General features: G+C 37.7%; 1 protein-coding gene and 1 long non-coding RNA gene across 7 annotated transcripts; both read right to left on the reverse strand.

Moving 5' to 3' along the window:
• Positions 1 to 10: 10 nt before the first annotated feature.
• LOC114311171 (uncharacterized) lies at positions 11 to 25,336 on the reverse strand. Of its 6 annotated transcripts, none has more exons than XR_014347556.1 (7): positions 25,244 to 25,336; positions 4,297 to 4,358; positions 2,779 to 2,864; positions 2,542 to 2,622; positions 1,097 to 1,156; positions 884 to 994; positions 11 to 463 (listed from the first exon to the last, which is right to left on the reverse strand). It is a non-coding gene; the product is annotated as an uncharacterized LOC114311171 (long non-coding RNA). The 6 variants fall into 6 exon arrangements; XR_014347554.1 differs by having other exon boundaries at positions 2,542 to 2,654; XR_014347552.1 differs by having other exon boundaries at positions 11 to 994.
• Positions 17,842 to 19,277, reverse strand: LOC145804307 (uncharacterized). Its single transcript, XM_082897995.1, has 6 exons — positions 19,183 to 19,277; positions 18,900 to 19,106; positions 18,731 to 18,820; positions 18,547 to 18,633; positions 18,110 to 18,451; positions 17,842 to 18,009 (listed from the first exon to the last, which is right to left on the reverse strand). Exons 2-6 carry the CDS (start codon positions 19,062 to 19,064, stop codon positions 17,920 to 17,922), a joined length of 774 nt encoding a protein of 257 aa, XP_082754121.1. The 5' UTR covers positions 19,065 to 19,106; positions 19,183 to 19,277; the 3' UTR covers positions 17,842 to 17,919.
• Positions 25,337 to 27,244: the final 1,908 nt, after the last annotated feature.

Consider the following 27,244-nt stretch of genomic DNA (forward strand, 5'->3'; position numbering starts at 1 on the left):
ACGTTGCAAGTAAAAACTTAACCAAATGCTGTTGAATCTGTGTTATTGAAAAGGTTTTCCCATAAAATGGCAACATAAACATTTACATTATTCAGGAAACCTTGGAAAGTCAAGCAGACAAAGTAAAAGAAAAATTAAATGATAAATAAATTTATAAAAAGAAAAACGGATGAAAAGCTCACTCTATACATATCCTAATGGACTAGTGAAAAAGAAAACAAACCCTGGGCACGCATCCATGTAAGTAAAGGTATTGTTGCATTGCATGTGGAGATCTTAGGTAGAGAATTTCAAAGCACTCTCTCAGCCAGACATGGGAGTAGCAGCAGCAGCTTAGGTTCCAAAAATAACATCAAGGAGCAATAGCACTCTGTTTAGCCTTAAGGACAAGCTCCTCAGTGGTTGTGCCAATGATCTCATTAGCATGCTTAAGACTGACACAGTAATATCTTCCAATCGAATCCTGTTTTGAAATATTGACTCTCATCAAGAGAACAAAGCCACACAAAAAAAAAAAAAAAAATGACATAACGATATTTAGCTCAACAGGTATCAGTTACGATTTGCATAAAGAATGCTCTACTAAAACTCTATCCTATAGAGAGTAATATTATCAAATTATCTGTATGCAACTACAAAAACGTACACCGTACGTGTTCCATAGGCAGAGATAAAAGCATCGCACTAGGGCCATAATTTATCCAGTTCAATGAACAAACCATATCTCTAGCAAAGCTAGATCCCTTGGCAAGGGTAAGGTTTCCGCTCAGTGTATCCCCTTACTAGTGTTAAACCCACAAAAATTCATTTGAATTGAAGAGAGAATAACATATTAATTCAAGTACCACCCACGTTACCAGGAAGGAGAAAAAGATGATCTCACCCGAGCAACAATGCCTAATTTATCTAGTTTCTAAACTGCATCATCCACATCAAAATTACATCTCTCACCAAATTCTTCCACGATTAGTTCTTCACACTGCAGGTCAAGATCCTATGTCACAGTATCACGAGTCATGCATTAACAATTTTGCAGATAATACTGGAATCGGTAAATGAACATTGCAATAGGCAGCAAGGAAGTAATGCAAAATACCTGTTGAGTAGCTTTGCCATGTTCCATCAATATAAAAAATGAAATGATTGCCTCCTTTACCTGTACATTCAAATAACAAGATTCTATGAGCAATTGGCTTTGTGCAATAACTTACATCAAGGTTGAGAAATTCTTGATTGACTAGCGAGCCTTATTGAATCAGATTCAAGATTCATCCAATGATCCATATAATTAAAAGCTTCAATGAAAACCTAATAACGATGGAACACTGATCTAAATTCCCTTTTAAACTGCAGTTCAGACATTGTATATTTATGAACCAACTTAGGTAAGTTTCAGATAGTTTACTAGTTGACACTACAATAAAAAAAGGTTTTTACGGCACCCAATGCACGCCGGAAAAACCCTTCTACGATGTACACGCGCGTCATATTATGACCAGTCATGGAAAGTCATTCACTTTCAACGACATGCGTCGTACACCGTTAAAAACTATTTAACAGCGGATTTTGTGCGTCATTGTTACTTTTTCTATGACATGCTATAGTACGCCGTTAAAAACTATTTAACGGCAGATTTTGTGTGTTGTTACTTTTTCTACTACTACTTTTGCATGCCGTTAATTGGTGAGACAAATAACGACGCTAATTGTGCGCCGTAAAATATGTAATACAACGACTTATTATGCTTGCCGTAGAATATGCAGTTTTTTAAAAAAATAAAAATAAAAATTCAGCAGGTTCTATTTGACCAATTTTGTACAATCTAACAAATATTACAAACAAGCATCACAAAACATTAATCAGGCACCAAAATATTATTTGAAACATCAAAAAGAAACTATATCTATAAATTATAAACGTTCAACAATTGTCTATATATTTTAAACATTCGAAAACTATATCCTTAAGTTCTAAATTGTACAAAAAGTTTAAACCATCCAAAACTATGCATATCTAACTTTCTAAACATATCAACAACTATTAAGAGATTATCTAAAACTACCGACAACAGTTTCTATAGCAGTTGCAACTGCAGCTGTAGCAAATCCACTTCCTCCTATCACAGGGACAAGGGTGCCCAATGTTTGTGTTAAGGGACCTAAACCTGCAACAATACCTGGAGCAACTAACCCTTTTGCATTTCTTATCTACATGATAAAGGAAACTTCACATAAGTACAAAAACCTACGACTCAAGGGCAAAAATATTTCTTGAGGTATTAAGAAATGATCAAGAAATTTAAAAAAGTCAAAAATACCTTCCCATTATCTCTACTTTTTTGCTCATTTTTTCTTAAAAATCCAAGAAGCCATTCTCAAATACTTCAGTTTTTTTTACCTTATATATTATCCAAACAGATAATTTGAAGAAGCACCAGAATTATACATTAGGAGTGCAAGAGTACAAGTTTCAAAGCTGAAAGTACACCAATGAATTATTAGATGCTAGGATGAGAAACAAACATTAAAAATAATTTATTACCTGTGCAGGATGACTTTGTATTGTATCAATGATATATTTCTCATGCCCCCATTTGAGGTGGCGCCTTGCACCAAAACATCCCTTGGAACAGTTGACCAATCACCCATCAGTGTCTATCATATAATTCAATTCATCCATAAACAATTGCATTACAAAGAGAACCATGACTAATGCCATTATAAGCTTCCAGAATAGCAATTAGCAAACTATAAGTAGAACAGAAAGCAAGCAGTGTACCTGAATTAGATGTCATATCTTCTGCATGCTAACTAATTTCCCACTAGAAGCATCAAGGCCCAAACTCTCATAATCACCCTTGAAAACTGTAGCAGGTTAATGAGAAGAGAAAAATAGTAAATTGATCACAAATCCATATGATTTTAGTAATTGACTTAATTGGTAGATGCAATCACGACCAAAATATAGTACACAACTTCAACAGAGTGACTTCCACACCAAAACTTCAAAAAGAAGAAGGAAGAGGGGGAAGAGTACATGAAACATCAGCCTACATCAAAAACATTAAAAAGCAGCCAGCAACACTCCTAACTATCACCAAATTATAAACCATTAATCTATTGATACCACATTGCTTCCTTTTCGGAGAATACCAATTTCCTGTTCTCTTGGTCTGCTTGGATTATCTAGAATAATTAAGAATGATCAAAGTTTTGTTTTCATCCCATAATGCTAAGGTGATTTGTGGATTAGTACTTGTTTAGGGAGGAAAGTAAACAAAGTAACCTAAAAATGAAAAGATTTTCCATTTCATGATTGTGATAAGTACTCTGCAACTTCAACATTTATAAGCAACTTAAATGCTGCCCAACTCATACAAATATAAAATCAAGGCCAAACAGTTGCATGAGGGACCTAAAGCCTTTAGAGAAAAACTAAAGCAAGAAACATCAATACAAATGAACATAAGACATTTATTCTTTCGAAAAGACATAGCAGAAATAGAAGAAATGCCAAAGAAATTCTACAAGATGGTCCAAATGTTAAAAAAATTTCATTTCTCCCTATTATATTATCGCATGCTTTACTGTTTCTCTCACCTTTCAAATATTAGCACACCCATAAATATAATAGAGTTGTATGCTCTCCTCTCTTTGCATTGATTTGACCAATGAAACTTAAAAGCACAATTTCCCAGCTTCTATTTGGTCCTTTTCACTTAAAATGATCATTGAAGACATGCAGATTACTCTTGGGAATGAAATCATAAAGCTAAAGTTCTGTCTTACTCCAAGTTTTAACTTTCCTTCTGCAATACACTGTAGGTTTTTTTTTTTTTTTTTAACGGGCCATCCTTATAATGAACATTATTCAGTCTTACAGGATTTGCACCAAAACTTTAGAAGTCACACTTTCATCCCACTGACTCCCCAACTCTAATTAATATGGTCTTGCATACCCCTTAGCTTCAGTAACCATCCTAACCTTTAATAACAATTTCTGGATCTATCATTTTTTTCCCCTTAACCATGGTCTCTAAATGATATAAACTGTTTTGATGCCATCAGTTATATCTTTCCTGAACATGAGATATACATGATTTACAGCCATGCATTAAGGGGCCAACTTGTGCGGTAGAAATTTAAAACATATGCTTCCAGTGTGTTACTGGTTTTGTGAAAATCTTGAATACACACTCAAAAGTGCTTCTCAAGTACTCACTTGAGAGACAAGATATATGTAATAGAAAATGACACAATAACATTGATAGCATACATGAACAATGAAATTCAATACCTTCAAAGAAATAAGTGAACCAGTTAGAGCTTTTGCAATCTCTTCGATGGATTTTTGTGGTTCTACATGAAATGGAATCACAGAGAAATTACAACAGGTTAGAAATTACAATGGAATCACAGAGAAATTACAATCGGTTAGCAATCACAAGTCCATGGCATTATGAAAGTTCATTAAACTATCACCAAAACTTCAAAAGAAAGAAGGAAGAGGGGGGAGAGTACATGAAACATCAGCATGCGTCTAAAACATTAAAAAGCAGCCTGCAACACTCCTAACTATCACCAAATTACAAACCATTAATCTGTTGATACTATAGATTTCTAAGCATTTAGTAAAATCAAAATAAAATCTTTTGAAGAATGGCCTATTCAAATTGTAAACCGACGAATCAAGAAGTTGAGAAATAAAGAAATTCCATTAGTGAAAGTGGATTGGCAAAACCATGGTGGCGTTTATGCCACGTCAGAAAGGGAAGATGATATGATGAAAAGATATCCTGAATTGTTCCCCCTGAACCCAGTGTTCTTCCAAAAATGAAGGTAATCCGAGTTTGGAGGACCATACTCTTTTAAGAAGGGAAGACTGTGACAACCCTCACCTCTGATTAGTGTTATACTGTGATTGAGCATGATAAGTAATTGATTAGAATGAAATCCTAAGTTGTTTGCATGAGTGTGTTGCTTTAATTGCATTTCTATCTGTTTGTCATTTAATGATTTGTTCATGTTTTGATTTCGAATTGCAAATTGAAAGTCTTATCGGCGACCGATTTAGAAATTGATTAGTGTTATATGCTAATTAGGATTTATGGGATTTTATGGTAGGTTTAATTAAAATTCGATTTGGAATGATTAAATTTGAATAAATGAAGTTAAATTACATTAGCTTGAATTATTACATCTTTGCCATTGAGTGGGCCACCTTTAGAGTCATTGTTTGGAGCTTATTTTTACATCATTTCTTCATCCATCTTCTTGAGCAAACCGTGAGAGAGAGGGAGAGAAGGAGAAAATTGATTTCATCAAGAATTGGCTTGGAGAATTTGAGGAATTGAGGAGAATTTGCAAAATTGAGCTAGCATACTTGGAACCCAAGGCCTAAGGTAGGAAACTCACCCTCTTGAACATGAATTTGAGTTGTTTCTTGCATGGTTCATGGAAAGATTGGAGATTAGACTCAAGTTATAGCCTAAAGAGTTGAATTGAGTAGCAATGTGTGCATGCATGTCCATATCATTGAGTTTTGAGATCATTTACATGAGAACTTCCACATGCATGTCCATATTTTGGTTGTAGTCCATGAATTCACCATGTTTGAAAGTTCAATCTTGAATTTGACCATGTTTTAGAGCATTGGAGTTCTTTGGGACTCATGCATGTTGTGTTCTTGCTATGTTCATAAAGTTTCATTCAAAAATTATGTTCAATTGTCACACCTTTGGACTTAATTTTATAAAATGATCTTTGAAACATGTTGTACTATGGGTTTCTAAGTGTTTTCCAGAAAATTAGCCCAGAAAAATCGAGTTTGAAGCTTTAATGCTTAAGTTTTGTACTTGGGGATCAATCTGGAAATTCCAAATTTTTTATCCACGCTCGAGTGGAGGACTTCACGCTCGAGCGTACACTCTGAGTACATGTACTTCCACTCGAGCGTAGGAAGTCACGCTCGAGCATGAAATGCATATGCCCAGAAGTTCTTGTGTTTTGCAGTCCGCTTGAGTGTGGTAACCTGCGCTCGAGCGAGAGTCTGAGTCTCACGCTCGATCGTGGGTCGAACGTCCATCGAGCATGAAAAACGTGCATCCAGTACTTTTCACAAGTTTGTAGTCCGCTCGAGCGAGGGAAGTCACTCTCGAGCGGAGCCTCTTTGTCTGCATGTCCGCTCGAGCAGGAAAAGCCACGCTCGAGCGTGACCCCTGTTTTCAGCAAAATTTGAAAAGTGTTTTAAAGTGCATTTTTGCATCCTCATTCCATCCTAGGCATTTTTAGGCCAAGTTTAAAGCATCTTAATGAGGATAATGTTATAGAACCACATCAAGTCAAGTTAAGGGGCTAAGCTATTAATCTCAAGTGTGTAACTTAGTGTATGTGTTCATTCTGCAACTGTGTAGGGTCGGCACCCGAGAACGCTGACTAGCCTGTCTGTAGCCTAGTACTCTGTGAGAACAATGTTGTAAAGTTATGTTAAATTATAATTATTTTCTGAATAATTGACTGTACTGCTTTCTGAAATGATATTGTTTACTGAATGAATGTTTGTCCTATTTTATGAACTATACTCGTGGCATCCAGAGCAACTGACTGTTACTGCTACTGCTACTGTTACTACTACTGTTACAGAGATCTCTGTCAGTTTCAATGTTTGGAACTACTACTGTTTACTGTTTTGATGGCCATCAACTGACTATTCAGTCTATTAAGACCTACTGTACTGTTTTGCTATTGGACGTACCACGTATGATTGTTATGAATTCTAAACGACTGATATGGCATGAAATATGAGCCACCGATTGAATAACTGATTTTCTGATGCAAAATGAAAGGACATTCATTCTTAACCCCTTTATGCATTCGTTATTCACTGGGCTTTAGCTCACTATTTATATTTATATGTAGGTGCCCATGTCTCGGACCGAAGCTAGGAGCGTCAAGTTAAGCTCTCGTTTTGTCAAGCCAACCCTCGTGCCTCACTTCGACGTTCCGAGTTCGTTCAAGCTAAGGCTGTTTTAGGGTGTTCAGAATCACCCTTTTGTCTCTGTTTTGTACCGACTGAATAAGATTTGACTGTACAGTTATAGTGAAGTGACTTGGTCCCTAACCTGGATGTTATTTGTATATAATGTATATATATTTGTTTTGGTTATGGATGTGGTTTGTTCATAGAAGTCTTTTTCTCCATTCAGATTTTCACAGCTCATTGAACATCTTTTATTTACTGTTTGGCTTCCGCCAGCCCCTTACTCTGTATTATTATTATTACTGTTAAGCAGGCCTTTGGTAATCACGGATTACTGGCCAGTTACGATGCTAAACCCATAGGGACGGGTTTAGCTCGTGACAGAGTGGTATCAGAGCACGAGTTATACCGCACACACGTGTCCAAATGAGCTATAGGATGTCCTAGAAAAGTAATTAGGGCATTGCATGAGCATGAGAAAATGTGTGTGGCTATGATATGAATACTTGTGCTAATGTGCTTAAGTAGGCAATTTCCTATGTTTATTATTACCATATTGCATATAGTGAAATGGAGAATGCAAGAAATGCTGATGAGTCTGAATCATCTGAGGCAAGAATTGCAAGGTTAGAAAGAACGGTTGAGCTGTTGACTAAGGCCCTAAGACAACAACAGAACCAACAGCCCCCACCTCCTCCAGTACAACCGAAACCAAATGTTCATGATGATGTAATTGCTTTGACACAGAAGTTCAGCAAAATGAAACCACCATCATTCCAAGGAGGCCTTGAACCACTAAAGGCCGAAGCATGGGTTCTAGAAACTAAAAAATTGTTCGAAATGTTTCCTTGTTCGGAGGCACATAAGGTATTACTGGCTACCTTTACTTTACAAGAAGAGGTCAGACGGTGGTGGATGCTCGTCTGTGACACCAACAATGCTATGACATGGGCTCAGTTTAAAGAATCTTTTTTTGAAAAATACTTTCCCCAGTGTGTCCGAGACCGCAAGGTAACTGAATTTGAACAGTTGAAATAATGTACCATGTCAGTAGCAGAATATGAGTCTAAGTTCACTGAACTCGCCCGATATCCACCACACATGGTTGATACTGATTATAAGAAGGCCAGAAAGTTTGAAGGCGGGCTTAATGTAGAGATACTGGATCGAATCAATATTTTGAAACTACTCAAATATGTGGATGTTCTCAACCAAGCAATTATGGCCGAGGCGAATGTCATTGCATTACAACAAACTAAGACACCAGTGACTGAATGGCGGGGTAAGAGGCAAGGCTTCAATTTCAAAAAGGGTCAGAATAACTCATTGAACAAAAAGCAAAACATAGGGTCAACAAGTAATTCTAGTCAGGGAAACAGTTCCATACCACCCTACTCCAAATGTGGCAAAAGACATAAGAGGGTTTACTACAAGATTTCTGGTGCATGTTACAGGTGTGGCAAGGTGGGCCACATGGTCAAAAATTGCCCTTCCACGTCTCAAGGCAATAGTAAGGCTACAGCTAGTGCCGCAACATCTACTGTTACACCGAAACCCAATCCCAAAGTTACTGGAAATGAGCCTTTAAGGCAAGGCCGGGTGTTTGCACTTGTATCGGGAGACGTGCAGAATACTGAGATAGTTGTGTCAGGTATACTCTCAATTTGTGCCCAAAATGCTTATATTCTGATTGATTCGGGATTTACACATTCATTTGTCTCACATGCTTTTTCACGAAAATTAAATAGACCACTAGAACCCATGAACTATTTGTTAGTTGTATCTTCACCTACTGGGAGACCCATGACTTGTGCTTATGTGTATCCTACATGTGAGATTGTTATTGGGGATGCACTTTTGTATATTGATTTACTGCCTATGAATATTGATCATTTCGATGTGATTTTGGGAATGAACTGGTTAACGAAATATCATGCTTCCATAGACTGTATAACGAAACAAGTTGTTTTTCGTCCACCTGGATTGCCTGAATTTGTATTTAACGGAGTTGGTGTAGTACCTCCCCCATATCTGATCTTGTCCATGAAGGCTTTTAAATTAATTAAAAAAGGGTGTAAAGGGTATTTATGTTGCATATTAATTGTACCTGTTGATACTAAAACTAAGGTAGACAGTATTCCTATAGTCAGATAATTCCCATATGTTTTTCCAGATGACTTGCTAGGGGATCTGATTGATAGGGAGATTGAGTTCACTATTGAAGTGTTACTGGGTACACAGCCAGTTTCCAAAGCTCCGTACAGAATGGCACCTACCAAATTGAATGAATTGAAAATTCAGCTACAAGAATTGCTGGATAAGAAGTTCAATAGGCCCAGTACATCACCGTGGGGCGCGCTAGTTTTATTTGTGAAAAAGAAAGACGGCTTGCTAAGACTCTGCATTGGCTACCGTGAATTGAACAAGGTAACAGTGAAAAACAAATACCTACTGCCTCGTATTGATGATTTATTTGACCAGTTGCAAGGTGCTCAGGTTTTCTCCAAAATTGACCTTAGATCCAGATATCACCAGTTGATAGTTAAAACAGAGGACAATGAAAAGACCGCCTTCCGAACGAGGTACGGACATTATGAATTTCTTGTTATGCCTTTCGGAGTTACTAATGCGCCTGCCGCATTTATGGACCTTATGAACAGAATTTTCAAGCCATTCCTCGATGAATTTGTGGTTGTTTTTATAGATGACATTTTGATTTATTCCAAGAGTAAGGAAAAACATGAACGTCATTTGAGAATTGTTTTATAGACCTTAAGAGAATAGAAACTATATGCAAAACTAACAAAGTGTGAAGTTTGGCTTGGTAATGTGATGTTTTTGGGACATGTGATTAGTAAGGATGGCATCTCCGTTGACCCACAGAAGGTTGAAACAGTGGTAAATTGGCCCAGACCGACTAATGTTATTGAAATCTGAAGTTTCTTGGGTTTAGCCGGATACTACAGGAGGTTTGTAAGAGACTTCTCCAAAATTGCTTTACCATTGACTCAGTTGACTCGAAAAGGAACATCATTTAACTGGACTGGTCAGAGAGAATCAGCTTTCCATGAATTAAAGACTCAACTTGTGACTGCATTGATTCTTACCCTACCCTCAAGTACGGATGGATTTACTATTTTTAGTGATTCTTCTTATAAGGGTTTGGGATGTGTATTAATGCAGAATGGTAAAGTTATTGCGTATGCTTCCCAACAACTGAGACCGCATGAAAAGAACTACCCCACTCATGATTTAGAACTTGCCGCAGTGGTATTTGCATTGAAAATTTGGCGCCACTACTTATATGGGACAACATGTGAGGTGTGCACCGATCACGAGTTTAAAATACTTCTTCACACAGAAAGAGTTGAACATGAGACAACAGAGATGGTTAGAACTGATAAAAGACTACGATTTGCAAATTTTGTACCACCCGGGGAAAGCTAACACCGTTGCCGATGCACTTAGTCGAAAATCAATTAGAAATTTGGCCTGTTTACTCACCAGACAAAAAGAACTGCTGTGTGATCTTGAGAAATTCGAAATTGAGATTGTTCTACGAGAACAAGGTGGGATATTGGTTGCTATTTCTGTTCAACCGGCACTTATTGAGGAGATTAAAGGGAAACAATACCTAGATGACTTTTTGGAAAAGGTTTTTAATGAACGGGAATCCAAACCAAGGCCAGGCATTGAATTTGAAAACAATGTATTGAAATTTCAGGGAAGGTTGTGTGTACCAAATGATTCTGAACTGAAAAAGCGAGTTTTGCAGGAAGGCCACAACTCAAAACTTTTCATCCATCCAGGAAATACAAAAATGTACCAAGACTTGAAACTTAATTTCTGGTGGTCGGGAATGAAGAAAGAAATTGCCGAGTTTGTGTCGAAATGTCTACATTGCCAACAAGTCAAAGCTGAACATCAACGACCCGCAGGCTTACTTCAGCTCTTACCAATACCGGAGTGGAAATGTGAACATATTACTATAGATTTCATTGTTGGACTGCCTCACTCCAGTAAAGGTATGGATTCAATTTGCGTTATTGTTGATCGATTGACTAAATCCGCTCACTTTTTACCTGTCAAAACAATTTATAACGCGGACAAATTGGCTACAATTTATATTGATGAGATTGTCAGATTACATGGAGTGCCTATATCTATTGTTTCTGATAGGGACTCAAAGTTTACATCGAGATTTTGGCAAAGTCTGCAAACAGCATTGGGTACGGAATTGAGACTGAGTAATGCATACCATCCTCAGACAGATGGCCAATCTGAAAGAACCATCCAAACTCTGGAAGACTTATTGCGTATGTGTGTTCTGGATTTCCAAGGAAATTGGGAAAGTCATTTACCTTTAGCTGAATTCGCCTACAACAACAGTTTTCACTCGAGCATTGGTATGGCGTCTTTCGAGGCTTTATATGGCAGAAAATACCGATCTCCTATTTACTGGGTAGAAGTTGGAGACGGGCCTTTACTCGGGCCCGAGATTGTACATGAGACCACAAAAAAGGTGAAACTGATTCAACAAAGATTGAAAATCGCACAAAGCCGACAGAAAAGTTAATGCGGATGTGCGAAGGCGAGACAGGGAATATGAAGTGGGTGATCATGTTTTTGTTAAAGTGACACCTATGAAAGGACAGACTCGTTTGGGGGCTAAGGACAAACTAGCACTGAGATATGTTGGGCCGTATGAAATCATTGAAAAGATTAATCCAGTGAAGTACCAAGTAGCGCGTCCTCCTGAAATAGAGCATATGCATAATGTCTTTTATATTTCAATGTTGAGGGATTATCTCCTGGATCCCTTCCATGTTATTGAGCCTACCCCTGTAGTGCTAAGTGATGACTACACTTATGAAGAATGGCCTATTCAAATTGTAAACCGACGAATCAAGAAGTTGACAAATAAAGAAATTCCATTAGTGAAAGTGGATTGGCAAAACCATGGTGGCGTTTATGCCACGTCAGAAAGGGAAGATGATACGATGAAAAGATAGCTTGAATTGTTCCCCCTGAACCCAGTGTTCTTCCAAAAATGAAGGTAATCCGAGTTTGGAGAACTAAACTCTTTTAAGGAGGGAAGACTGTGACAACCCTCACCTCTAATTAGTGTTAAACTGTGATTGAGCATGATAAGTAATTGATTAGAATAAAATCCTAATCTGTTTGCATGAGTGTGTTGCTTTAATTGCATTTTTATCTGTTTGTCATTTAATGATCTGTTCATGTTTTGATTTCGAATTGCAAATTGAAAGCCTTATCGGCAACCAATTCAGAAATTGATTAGTGTTATGTGCTAATTAGGATTTATGGGATTTTATGGTAGGTTTAATTAAAATTCGATTTGGAATGATTAAATTTGAATAAATGAAGTTAAATTATATTAGCTTGAATTATTACATCTTTGCCATTGAGTGGGCCACCTTTAGAGTCATTGTTTGGAGCTTATTTTTACATCATTTCTTCATCCATCTTCTTGAGCAAACCGTGAGAGAGAGGGAGAGTAGGAGAAAATTGATTTCATCAAGAATTGGCTTGGAAAATTTGAGGAATTGAAGAGAATTTGCAAAATTGAGCTAGCATACTTGGAACCCAAGGCCTAAGGTAGGAAACTCACCCTCTTGAACATGAATTTGAGTTGTTTCTTGCATGGTTCATGGAAAGATTGGAGATTACAGTCAAGTTATAGCCTAAAGAGTTGAATTGAGTAGCAATGTGTGCATGCATGTCCATATCATTGAGTTTTGAAATCATTTACATGAGAATTTCCACATACATGTCCATATTTTGGTTGTAGTCCATGAATTCACCATGTTTGAAAGTTCAATCTTGCATTTGACCATGTTTTGGAGCATTGGAGTTCTTTAGGACTCATGCATGTTGTGTTCTTGCTATGTTCATAAAGTTTCATTCAAAAATTGTGTTCAATTGTCACACCTTTGGGCTTGATTTTATAAAATAATCTTTGAAACATGTTGTATTATGGGTTTCTAAGTGTTTTCCAAAAAATTAGCCCAAAAAAATCGATTTTGAAACTTTAATGCTTGAGTTTTGTGCTTTGAGATCAATCTGGAAATTCCAGATTTTTTATCCACACTCGAGCGGAGGACTTCACGCTCGAGCGTACACTCTGAGTACATGCACTTCCGCTCGAGCGTAGGAAGTTACGCTCGAGCGTAAAATGCATATGCCCAGAAGTTCTTGTGTTTTGCAGTCCGCTCGGGCGAGAGTCTGAGTCTCACGCTCGATCGTGGGTCGAGCGTCCATCGAGCGTGAAAAACGTGCATCCAGTACTTTTCACAAGTTTGCAGTCCACTCAAGCGAGGGAAGTCACGCTCGAGCGGAGTCTCTTTGTCTGCATGTCCGCTCGAGCGGGGAAAGCCACGCTCGAGCGAGACCCCTGTTTTCAGCAAAATTTGAAAAGTGTTTTAAAGTGTATTTTTGCATCCTCATTCCTAGGCATTCTTAGGCCAAGTTTAAGGCATCTTAATGAGAATAATGTTATAGAACCACATCAAGTCAAGTTAAGGGGCTAAGCTATTAATCTCAAGTGTGTAACTTAGTGTATGTGTTCGTTCTGCAATTGTGTAAGGTTAGCACCTGAGGACGCTGACTAGCCTGTCTGTAGCCCAGTACTCTGTGAGTAACAATATTGTAAAGTTATGATAAATTATAAATATTTTCTGAATGATTAACTGTACTGCTTTCTGAAATGATATTGTTTACTGAATGAATGTTTGTCCTATTTTATGAACTGTACTCGTGGCATCCAGAGCAACTGACTGTTACTGTTATTGTTACTGTTACTGCTACTGTTACAGAGATCTCTGTCAGTTCTAATGTTTGGAACTACTACTGTTTACTGTTTTGATGGCCATCAACTGACTGTTCGGTCTATTAAGACCTACTGTATTGTTTTGCTATTGAACGTACCATGTATGACTGTTATGAATTCTAAACGACTGATATGGCATGAAATATGAGCCACCGATTGAATAAATGATTTTCTGATGCAAACGACTGTTTTAATTAATGAAAGGATATTCGTTCTTAATCCCTTTACGCATTCGTTATTCACTGGGCTTTAGCTCACTGTTTATATTTATATGTAGGTGTCCATGCCCCGGACTGAAGCTAAGAGCGTCAAGTTAAGCTCTCGTTTTGTCAAGCCAACCCTCGTGCCTCACTTTGAGGTTCCGAGTTCGTTCAAGCTAAGGCTGTTTTGGAGTGTTCAGAATCACCATTTTGTTTCTGTTTGTACCGACTGAATAAGATTTGACTGTACAATTATGGTGACGGGACTTGGTCCCTAACCTGGATGTTATTTTTATATGATGTATGTATATATGTTTTGGTTATGGATGTGGCTTGTTCATAAAAGTCTTTTTCTCTATTCAGATTTTCACAGCTCATTGGACATCTTTTATTTACTGTTTGGCTTCCGCCATCTCCTTACTCTGTATTATTGTTATTACTGTTAAGCAGGATTACTGGCCGGTTACGACGCTAAACCCATAGGGGCGAGTTTGGGTCGTGACAAGCCAACACTCAAAAAGGCCTAAAGGTTCTTACAAATGCATGAAATTAATAAAATCTACAAGAAGATCAAGATTAGGCACACTACAAAAAAATTTGTTTTTTGCGACGGTAAACGGCCGTCGCAAATGCTCCCGGAAGCCGTCGCTAATGCCTTTTGCGACGGTAATGTGGCTTTTTGCGACGGTAAGGGGGGGTCGCGACAGATGGGGTTGCAAAAGACCTTTCGCGACGGTAAGTACCGTCGCCATTAGTTTCTGCGACGGTAAGGTGTGTTTTTTGCGACGGCATTTTTACCGTCGCAAATAATGGGGGAAAAATCACTTTTCGCGATGGCACGTAATTCCCGTCGCTAAAAGTGAGTTTTTGAGACGGGAACATTACCGTCGTTAAAGGCTCTAGCATCTTATAAGTATTGGCGACGGCACGGTTTACCGTCGCTAAAGGTGTCCTGTACATTCAATAAGACAGCTTTTGCGACTGTGTTGGTACCGTCGCAAAAGCCTATTAATGGTTTTTGCGACGGGTTCTTCTCCCGTCTCAAAAAATTAAAAAAAAAAAAAACCCTGCTGATAAATTATTAAAAAAATTAAAATAACCTGTATTAGATAAAAAATAAGTATAAAAAATTGAAAAATTACAGAATAATATAAATACGTACATAAACAAAAATTGACAAATAATGAAAATTAATAATATTGTTCCATTCATAGCAATACATAAATAAAAATTCATAACAATAAAAATTATGCCACTACATAACGTCGCATAATACATACATAATGTTGCTCCCAAATTTAAATAACATAAATCAAAATCAAAATCAAAAGTTTTCGTCTTCATTCGTTCGTGGGTTACAAAAACAAAAATTAGTCATAATCTTGATACGCCCGCATTCCAGAAAAAGCCAACTGCTACTCAGGAAATATCTGAAAAAAACAAGATAAAAATAATTAAAAACCATATAATGTGTTAATATTTTAATTATAGAAAAATATAAAAAAAATTGACAACTATATAATTAGAAAGATAGTTTAGTAAATAATTTTGACTGGACTGAAATCCGGCTCTAACTCCCAAACCGGGAACCCAATTCAAGCCCCGTCTTCTCCCACAAGTCTCTCGTGCCTAGGCGGTCGTGTGTGCCAAGTTTCGTGCTAAACCGATGCCGTTTGGTGATTTTGGGGCGTTAACGCCTCGAATTCAAGTTTCTTAAAGAAGTAGTTTGCCTAAAGTGAAATCCGACTCCAACTCCCAAACCGGGAACCCGATTCGAGCCCCGTCTTCTCCCACAAGTCTCTCGTGCCTAGGCGATCGTGTGTGCCAAGTTTCGTGCTAAACCGACGCCGTTTGGTGATTTTGGGGCGTTAACTCCTCAAATTTAAGTTTCTTAAGGAAGTAATTTGCCTAAAGTGAAATCCGGCTCTAACACCCAAACCGGGAACCCGATTCGAGCCCCGTCTTCTCCCACAAGTCTCTCGTGCCTAGGCGGTCGTGTGTGCCAAGTTTCGTGCTAAACCGACGCCGTTTGGTGATTTTGGGGCGTTAACGCCTCGAAAAGAAATTTCTTAAAGAAGTAGTTTGCCTAAAGTGAAATCCGACTCTAACTCCCAAACCGGGAACCCGATTCGAGCCCCGTCTTCTCCCACAAGTCTATCGTGCCTAGGCGGTCGTGTGTGCCATGTTTCGTGCTAAACCGACACCGTTTGGTGATTTTGGGGTGTTAACGCCTCGAATTCAAGTTTCTTAAAGAAGTAGTTTGCCTAAAGTGAAATCCCACTCTAACTCCCAAACCGGGAACCCGATTCGAGCCCCGTCTTCTCCCACAAGTCTCTCGTGCCTAGGCGGTCGTGTGTGCCAAGTTTCGTGCTAAACCGACGCCGTTTGGTGATTTTGGGGCGTTAACGCCTCGAAAAGAAGTTTCTTAAGGAAGTAATTTGCCTAAAGTGAAATCTGACTCTAACTCCCAAACCGGGAACCCAATTCGAGCCCCGTCTTCTCCCACAAGTCTCTCGTGCCTAGGCGGTCGTGTGTGCCAAGTTTCGTGCTAAACCGACGCCGTTTGGTAATTTTGGGGCGTTAACTCCTCAAATTCAAGTTTCTTAAGGAAGTAGTTTGCCTAAAGTGAAATCCGGCTCTAACTCCCAAACCGGGAACCCGATTCGAGCCCCGTCTTCTCCCACAAGTCTCTCGTGCCTAGGCGGTCGTGTGTGCCAAGTTTCGTGCTAAACCGACGCCGTTTGGTGATTTTGGGGCGTTAACGCCTCGAAAAGAAGTTTCTTAAAGAAGTAGTTTGCCTAAAGTGAAATCCGACTCTAACTTCCAAACCGGGAACCCGATTCGAGCCCCGTCTTCTCCCACAAGTCTCTCGTGCGTAGGTGGTCGTGTGTGCCAAGTTTCGTGCTAAACCGACGTCGTTTGGTGATTTTGGGGCGTTAACGCCTCGAATTCAAGTTTCTTAAAGAAGTAGTTTGCCTAAAGTGAAATCCGACTCTAACTCCCAAACCGGGAACCCGATTCGAGCCTCGTCTTCTCCCACAAGTCTCTCGTGCCTAGGCGGTCGTGTGTGCCAAGTTTCGTGCTAAACCGACGCCGTTTGGTGATTTTGGGGCGTTAACGCCTCGAATTCAAGTTTCTTAAAGAAGTAGTTTGCCTAAAGTGAAATCCGACTCTAACTCTCAAACTGGGAACCCGATTCGAGCCCCGTCTTCTCCCACAAGTCTCTCGTGCCTAGGCGGTCGTGTGTGCCAAGTTTTGTGCTAAACCGACGCCGTTTGGTAATTTTGGGGCGTTAACTCCTCAAATTCAAGTTTCTTAAGGAAGTAGTTTGCCTAAAGTGAAATCCGGCTCTAACTCCCAAACCGGGAACCCGATTCGAGCCCCGTCTTCTCCCACAAGTCTCTCGTGCCTAGGCGGTCGTGTGTACCAAGTTTCGTGCTAAACCGACGCCGTTTGGTGATTTTGGGGCGTTAACGCCTCGAAAAGAAGTTTCTTAAGGAAGTAATTTGCCTAAAGTGAAATCCGACTCTAACTCCCAAACCGGGAACCCGATTCGAGCCCCGTCTTCTCCCACAAGTCTCTCGTTCCTAGGCGGTCGTGTGTGCCAAGTTTCGTGCTAAACCGACGCCGTTTGGTAATTTTGGGGCGTTAACTCCTCAAATTCAAGTTTCTTAAGGAAGTAGTTTGCCTAAAGTGAAATCCGGCTCTAACTCCCAAACCGGGAACCCGATTCGAGCCCCGTCTTCTCCCACAAGTCTCTCGTGCCTAGGCGGTCGTGTGTGCCAAGTTTTGTCCTAAACCGACGCCGTTTGCTGATTTTGGGGCGTTAACGCCTCGAATTCAAGTAAAGAACGCAAAGATGCATTTTAGCTTAGAATGCAAAGATAAATTTTATACCTGATCTTCTGGTGGTGGTGTATATGGATTCTCGTCTTCTGCAGATTCCCTAAATGCCCGGTGGCCACTCGATGCATCAGGAACCTATGTTAGTCAGTGCATAATGTGTTAATCATATTCGAATTTCATACATAATCTTGAGTGAAAATTGAACTATCAAACAATTGTGATGTTTATATGGAACCTGTCTGTTGGGATCCACACTCGCCCCCTGTGACACAAGGGCCATCATCTCAGCTCTCATCTGCTGCAAATGTGTAGAGAACTCTACTCGCAGCTCCTCCCTCAACTCATCCCTTAGCTCAGCACGAACCTGCTGCGTGATCTGATCAATAGTCGATGGATGGGGTGTTGACTGTGATGGCCCAGCACCATCCTTATACACCACTCTCCGAGGCACGATTCTCCCGTATGTGCGACAATATCCATGTCTGTCATGACCTATCAACTCATGGAAAATGGCATTCCTAGCCTCCAAAGTCCGACCATCCTCAGGTAGCATAGAGAGTTGACGATTAAACTCATCCTGTATTGAATAAGACACACAAGTATACGCGAAATTAAGATGGTTGACACACAAAAAATAAACTTTAAATACAATCAAAGGTGTTTGGAAACTACCAAGGTCTGGATAACCTCTGGGTCATCTACTCTACGTGTCATAAGCCAAACATTCATCTTATCAGTAGACTCCCCCTTACTGGTCATCTAAATTTTTTTTTAGAAATATGAAAATTAGAATCCAAATAATTTGCAAATATACAATGTTTATTTATATAGAAAAATAAAACAATAAAATGTAAACCTCATGCCGTATCTGAGAGAAAGTAGTACGCCCTGTGGTATGAGCTATGCCGTGAGCTCGCCGATTTTTAGCGTTCCTACTTGCAATTTTCTATAACAAGTTCAACAAATGTAAGTATGTAAATATGATTTGTATGTTTACATATCGTAAATATAACGTAATTGTATACCTCAGCATCGGAAGTACGCCAATACTCTACAAGTTGTTCCCACTGGCTTGGCACAACGTTCATAGGAACATCATCCTTCAGATTAGGATCAGAGCTTCTAGGCTTGAAATACTTAGCCTTAAGCTTGTTCTTGTGATCCTTCCATATGTTGTTGCAGTTTTTCATGCAGATTGGCTTGTACTCCTCTGGACATATATTCAAATTGTCCTATAAAACACAAAGTTTAAGGCTAAGTATAACACAAATTTGGAATTCGAATTTGTGGACAAAAATATACTTTTACCTTCACATCCTTCCAGATAGCATCAACAATATCATCAGGCACACTGTTCCAGTCAACAAATGTAAGAGGAACAATGTTACCATTCCGGACAATAATGCCTAGTTAAGTAGTTAACTTGGCCACGTTATCCCCTATTGGGCAGTAATTTCCATCAAATTGTATGTGCAGCTTTTTACCAGTACCCCACTCTTTAATGCCCTTGGCACATCCTCTACCACGCCTAGTCGAGGTTGATGAAGAACTAACATGACCTGCGATATACAATAATAATAAACAATATGCAATGGTAACAACCAAATGCAAATTTAAATAATGTGAATACAAATCATATCAAATAAACCTGATGTGGGTTGTGAAGAAGTCGAAGGGTCTGCAAAATACAATGAGAATAAACAAGTTATATATAATGAGCATAAATAAATGTATGTGTAAATAATTTTCATGCAAATCAAAGCAAATTTAAATACCTGCGGATGGCTCATAAGCTGATGATGATAGCTGCTGTGGTGCCATTGATGGTGGACGCACCGATGGTAGGCGTGGAGGCCGAGTACATGGTAGCTACTGTGGTGCCACTGATGGTGGTCGATACGGTGGTAATGGCCCCTCAGATGGTGGTGGCACTAATGGCCCCTCCGATGCTGGCCGATGTGATGCCTCCTCTAATGGTGGTGCTACTGATGTCCTGTTATGTAGCACATCAGACATCATGCGCCGGGGATGATCAGGCTTCCTCTTCCTTTCCATAATAATCTTCAAGCAATATAACATTAATTGACATTAGAAACATAGACAATGGTTTGTTATCAACTATAATATGACATGATTTGAACTAATACAATTACAAAGACAAAGTAAATTAAGAAATTGATGATTAACTACAACCTTGGCCTTAATTGAATTACTAATGTTGATTACATATCAGCCTATTTGAACATCAACTGTTTCCCCTTCTGCGGCTTCCCTCACCCAACCAACTTCTTCATCACGAAGCATTATATTTTCTTCCAATTGTTGGCTCATGTATGGCTCGATTTGTGGATCAGTTGAACTCATATCAAATAAACCTCTTTGAGACATCTTCACCACGACTTGCCAGTCTTGTTGTAACGGGTCTGCAACATACCAAACTTGCTCTGCTTGGGACGCCAAGATGAAAGGTTCATTGGTAATTCGATCATCTCGGTACAACAAATGATTGAAGTTCACCAACGTGAAATTGAAGACATCTTCTTTCTTTCCGTGAATGTTGTCAATCCAATCACACTTAAATAACACATGTTTCTTCTCATTGGAATATCGAATCTCAACAATATCTGTCAATTGTCCATAATAGTACACAGACCCCAGACGAGGATTCTTGTCTTTTCGACTAGCATAACTTATGGTATCTGCCTTCAAAGCTACACCACAATTTTGTGTGGCTCGACGATCATCCATGGCCTTTACTCAATACCGAAACCCATTCAGTATATACCCATTGAACCTCCTTGCCAGGTTATGAGGACCATTTGCCAATAGAATAATCTCTTCAGAAAGTATGACATCAGTAGTCCTTCGCAAAGTTTGGACCTATTTAACACGAAATGTAAAATTTAAAATGTAGATCGACTTAAGTAACTAGAATCTATGGAGTTAAATACATACATGTTCCTTGAACCAAATGTGAAAAGTTTCAAAATGTTCACGCCGAAGTTGATGATCGTCGACACGAGGCATTTTGAGCTTAAGTACTTCAAGGTGTTTGCTGTGTAGATTGAAATTTTAGCCATACAAAAATTTTAGTTGAAAATTCAATAAAACATAATAAAATATTGAGTGAGTGACTTAACCTACTTTATGAATGGTTGAACCGCGCTTGTATTGCATAAGATGTATCGATGAGCTTGTACCCAAGAAGTATTATCAAGATAAAAGCTTGTGTTTTCACCAGTAGCATGACCCAAATTATCAGCACCACTATAGTTCCTCACGGGTCGACTAGATTTGGTTTCCACATCACTGAGATATTGTGCACAAAAATTCATGCATTCTTCCATAAGATATCCTTTAGCAATTGATCCTTCAGGACGAGCTCTATTACGCATGTATTGGTTCAAAGTAAGAAGATACCTCTCAATTGGATACATCCATCGAAACTGAATCGCTCCACCCAATAACGCTTCATCAGCTAGATGTATAGGCAAGTGCTCCATTATATCAAAAAAACTCGGAGGAAATATTTTCTCTAGATGACAAAGTGTTACAGCGATACGATCTTTAATATATTGCAAATCCGTCGCACGATTCACTTTCGAACACAATTGTCTAAAGAAATTGCTCAATTCAATCAAGGGTTCAATTACATTCTTCGGTAACGATCTGCGAATAGCCAATGGAATAAGTTGTTGTATCAGAATATGACTATCGTGGCTCTTAAGACCCCCAATGCTTCTATCATGTAAGCGCACACGACGTGATATATTGGATGCTAAATTAGCTAATGTTTCATTCTCTCGATTACTATGCAGAGATATGTAAGATTCCCCATGATTAATCCAATGTTTGTATTTTTTTAAAAAACCATTCAAAATCAGATGCTCCCGTACACCATCTCGTACAAAATAGTATCGATTCTCACACTTCCTACACGGACAACTGATCATCGAACCTTCAACCCTATTGGTGTAGGCAAACACAAGGAATTCATCAATCCCATTAATGTATTCACTCGACATCCTATTTGGCAAATCAATCCAACTCTTATCCATCATCTGTACACATCCACAAGAATATCTCACCAAAGTAACTCTAAATATAATACCTACACATAAATATTCACTCGACATCCTATTTGGCAAATTAACGAAATGTCTAAAATTCCTATTTAAGGTTTAAATTAATTAAATTAAAAATTTAAGATTTATTTTATTATAAGGGTTAAAATCCTGTTTTTTTTTTTTGTATTTTTTTTATTTTCTCTTAAATATTTTTATGACTTATTTAAACATTTGCAATTTAAATTTGTAATCGAACCATTACATGTGTATGATATCAAACCCCCATTGTCAAAATTTTATTTCGTTAGTAAAGTTTTTTCAGACCTCCACTGACTTTCCGTGGTTAAAAACACCCCCATTAGTTAAAGATAAAACTTCATGACTTTATAATTGAGTTTATATTATTATTAAAACTTTATAATTGAGTCTGTCTCATGGTTATTTGTAATTGAATCTTCTTAAACACCAATATAATTTGAGACGATTTAAACAATTAAAGTATTAGTTTAATTTATTTCGTTCTTAAGTTCGTAAACTCAACACAAGTAACTAAAAAATACCAAAAATAATATATTTTTAATGTTTGACTAGCTGAAACTACTAACTGCATTTACTGAGCCAAAACTACGAAAACTAAAATAGCTAACTTGATAGTTATTAGTTCAATGGAGTTGAAATTTAGTGATTTAATCACTGTTTTAATTAAAAAAATAAAAATAACTATTTTGATAGAGATGCTCTAATATAATATGAATAAGAAAATAGTTGTTTGGCCGGATGATGTGGTTGTCTAAATTATAAGATTAAAATTTTTCACATTATGTTAGGTTGCTACTGTTACTGATTTTGACAAACTATTTCTAATTAGAGCATATGATTTGGAAAAAATAAAAAAAAATAAAAAACTTGAAGGATTGAATGGTAAAATTGATAATTTATGGATGAAATAGAAAAAAAAATGATAATAGTTGAAGAGATATAAATGAAAACAACCATAAAAATAATTAAAAAAATTAAAAACACTAATTGATAATAATTGATAAATGTTGATAATAATTAAAAAATAAACAGATTTATATATATATATATATACATATATATAGACAGATTTATTAATAACCATGAGACAAATCTGTTATATATAGACAGATTTCAGATTTATATACATATATATATAGACAGATTTATTAATTAAAGTATGTTCTTAATTAAAGTATGTTATTAATAAACAGATTTATATACATATATATAGACAGATTTATATATATATATATATAGACAGATTTATATATATATATATATAGACAGATTTATATATATAGATTTCAGATAAACAGATTTATATATATATAGACAGATTTCAGATTTATATATATATATATATATTTATATACATTGCATATATATATAGACAGATTTATATATATATACACAGACCGAGAGAGAGAGAGAGAGAGAGAGAGAGAGAGAGAGAGAGAGAGCATACGCAGAGGGAGAGAGAGTCGTCGCCGGAGCACCACTCTTGTCGCCGGAGCCGTCGCCGCCGCACCACCGCTGACTTCCTCGTAGGCCGTTTGGGGAATTTGGGGGTGAAGTTAGGGATTTGGGGAGGAGGATCGAGCGGCAGCCAACAGGAAGAAGAAGGTTTTTTTTTTTGGACTTTTTGCGACGGTATGATGTAGACCGTCGCAAATATAAGGCAAAACGGCACCGTTTGAATTAATCCTTTTTTGCGACGGCAAATTTCCGTCGCAAATGATATATGCCGTCTCAAAAAAAAGGTTTTTTGCGACGGTTTTATTTACCGTCGCTAATACTTCCGCATTTCCGACCCCTCCGCTTGGTTTCATTACCGACGGGTCAGTACCGTCGCTAAAGGCTATTATTTGCGACAGGTGCAGTTACCGTCGCAAAAAACCATTTTTTGCGACTGGGGGCGCGGCGTCGCTAAAACTCCGTGTTTTTTGCTATGTTTTCCTGTAGTGGCATGAGCCTCACGACCTCCCCCAAGACTCCAACTAAGCAACATAACCAAAATAAAACCTAACCAGCAATCAAACCTCTAACAAGCTTCATCTGAAGAACCAAGGAGAGAAGGAAAAGACAAAAAGGAATATGTTTTAAGATGATAGCAAGAAGAACTTTAAAGTTACAAATTAAGAATAAAGGCCTTACTTTAAACGAAAAACTACGCTCTCTTGCATTATTGAGATTCTTAAAAACTTCAGCATAGGCTGCAGATTTTTTCTCATAGACAGGCTTATTAGCTAGAGGTGGAAGCTCTATACTAGATTGACCAGATGAAACCTAAGGGCTTGAAGTCAAAGACATAATTTGACTTGGACGAATCCCCCTGGTACTTGAATCACCCAAATTGGTTTTAGGTAATGTAGAAATTCGGCTCATGCTTTGAACAAAGTCTCGTTTTTCTTTTTGCCAATCCTCTTGCCACAGTAAGTCCCACACAATCAAAAGTAACACAACAAGCAATAATAAAATACCCAGTTTTCACCTATTTATTTACTACAATAGTTTCAAAACTCTCAAATCTAACATGGCACTGCACAGTATTACCACATGGTTCACAGTCTTCTCCATCCAGTCCTGCCCCGAAAATAATGGATGTCTTAAGCAAGGGAAGCATTTATCAAAGAAAAAAAAAAATGGAAGCACCCTGAATGTATATCATATCTAATATTTTAGGAGGGGGATGTGTGGAGGCAAAAAAAAAAGTTTAATAGGCACAAAAGGACTCAAATTTTGATTAAAAAAAATTAAAACCACTTTGAAATATTAACCTTTTTCAGGTTCCAGAAGTTCATAAAGAGTATATGCTTAAAAAAATGAAGAAAAGATCCACAATCATTGCAATCAAAATAAGCTGTTCATAGGATTCAGAATGGAATGGTTAACAGAAAGAAACATTTGGAAGGCATTATGTTAGTGGAATTGAAAAGAATATAAAAAATAAAATATAAAAAAACCTCAAACCATTGATTCACTAGCTCCTACATCCATGAATAAAAGAGAAGCAGGATAAGAAATTCATAGACAACAAAATCATATCTCAAGTAAATGTCAGTTGATTCACATAAAGAAAGCATCTCATTATTTATCAAACTTTTTCGAGATAGCCAATTGTAACAATCAAATAATTTTAGTTCACATGCCACTCCATGTAATCTGAATAGAAAAATTAGAACTAGCAAGGAACAACCAACATGAGAAGGATTGAAAAATAGGGATGATGATACAGAGGAAAAGAACTAAAGATATAATGGAGCCAATTCTGGCATACTAACCTCCAAAACTGTCATCATATAATCATTAAAACTTCTAAGGTTATCCTTCTGAGCTTCCTGAATAGCTGAAACCATTGCCATCTCATGTACTTGATGTGAACATGTTGAAGTTCGATGTGACCACACAACTAAACATTTTTTTAGCTAAGAAGTAAATAGTGTGTGCCTGTGCATGAAAAATGACTGAATGCATTGAGATATGCAACACATTTAGTATTATGCAATTGAATTGCAGACCTAAAAAATATATACTACAATAATAATAACACAGAAATACAACACCACTACTCTTATAGCACTGTCAAACATGTTATACCAAGATAATTCATCAAACTTTACTCATAATGAACAGATTGCTGATATCAACGCAGAAGACAAGAAAACTTCACCTTCAAAACAGTTCCACTTCTGGATTTGTGACTAGTAATCTATATAAAGTGGTACTCTACAACATACCAATTTGAATTGTATACTTCGAGAAAAACACAGACAGACACACATGGAAGTATAATATATGCAGTAGAGAACATCATGCCAACTGGTCCCTATCACATCTTGGACTATTACTAATATCCCAAAAGGAAAGGCAACAAAATTGATAATCACAGTGATGCTCTATTACTGCAGGAGCTATGCTATGTACATCAGTTGTATTTCAGCCTTAATTGATGAATGAGGAATCTATTTGTAATGAAAGCTTAAAAAAAAATCTAAACATCAAAAGATGATAGTAGCATAGCATCACAGACTAAGAAACTAACAATAACAAATACTTCAACAGATAGAAATATGGAAAAGTTTATTGAGGGACATACCATCTGCTGAAGAAAGAAGTAGAAATATGTAGGATAATGATCAAACAGGTGACAGGCTTTTAATGAATTGATAAGTATTATTACACCAACTTGCTCCCCAATCATCAAGATCATCTGTGGATAAATGATGAAGCTCCTTCAATGTCTTGAACTTGACATTATAAGAAATAACTTTGCCCCGGATAGCTAACACCAGTGTAAAATCTTTTTCATTTGCTCCCTTCACAACACAGAGCACATTAATTCAAAGCATGTGATTATGGTTTTGCTAACACACATACACACGCACACAATTAACAACATTCAAGATATATTCTCTATGAAAAAAAAAAATTCAAAAGACAAAGAATCAAACACCTAAAATGCACAGTACAAAGAATAATTATTGTATAGAATTGAAGAAGCAAACATTTTTTTTTTTATTTTTCACATATTAATCAATGGAATCAAGGGGCGAAACATTTGGGGGTTTTAGATACAATTCTCACTATATATATATATATATATCTATATAATAAGGCACAAAGCTTTTTGAAAAATGTATCAAAATGTATGTGAGATACATTTTGATCCAATGGCTGAGATCAATCCCAAATATATATCAATGGTTGGGATGTGTTTTATTCCCGCCCAAACACCCTCTCCTCTCTCTCCCACGCCTACCAAACACGGCTGCCTCTACCCAAACGTTGTCCTCAACTCCCTCTCCCTCTCTCTCTCTCTCTCTCCCTCTCCCTCTCCCTCTCCCTCTCCCTACTGTGCTTCACAACCGATCTGAGATCAGATAGCATTGCTGAAGGACGTCATCAATGGCTGAGATGTGTTCGATCTAGGGCTTGATCTGATCGATCTTCGGAAGGAGGTCGAGATCTGGCGTTCAGATCTGGCATTCCGATCACATTGCCCATCGGATTGATTCAGCAGTTTTCGACCTCTTTGGTTATTGATTTGTTGATTTTGCAGACATGTGGTTCTACCTCCTGAAGTGCCCAAACTTCTTCCCAAGAATCGCCTTCTCTCTGAAGTAAGTAATTAGGGTTTAAAGAAAATGGAGTGGAGTAGAAATTTAATTAGGGTTTAAAGAATCGCCTTATTTCTAGGTTTTCGCGTTCTCTCTGTGTTGTCATTAGGTATATGAGATAAATAAATCAAATTACTTGATTTTGGTTTTATTTCACATTTGAAA

This window comes from Camellia sinensis, chromosome 12 (assembly GCF_055761805.1).
Source record: "Camellia sinensis isolate YWXY chromosome 12, ASM5576180v1, whole genome shotgun sequence".
NCBI classification, from domain to species: Eukaryota; Viridiplantae; Streptophyta; class Magnoliopsida; order Ericales; family Theaceae; genus Camellia; species Camellia sinensis.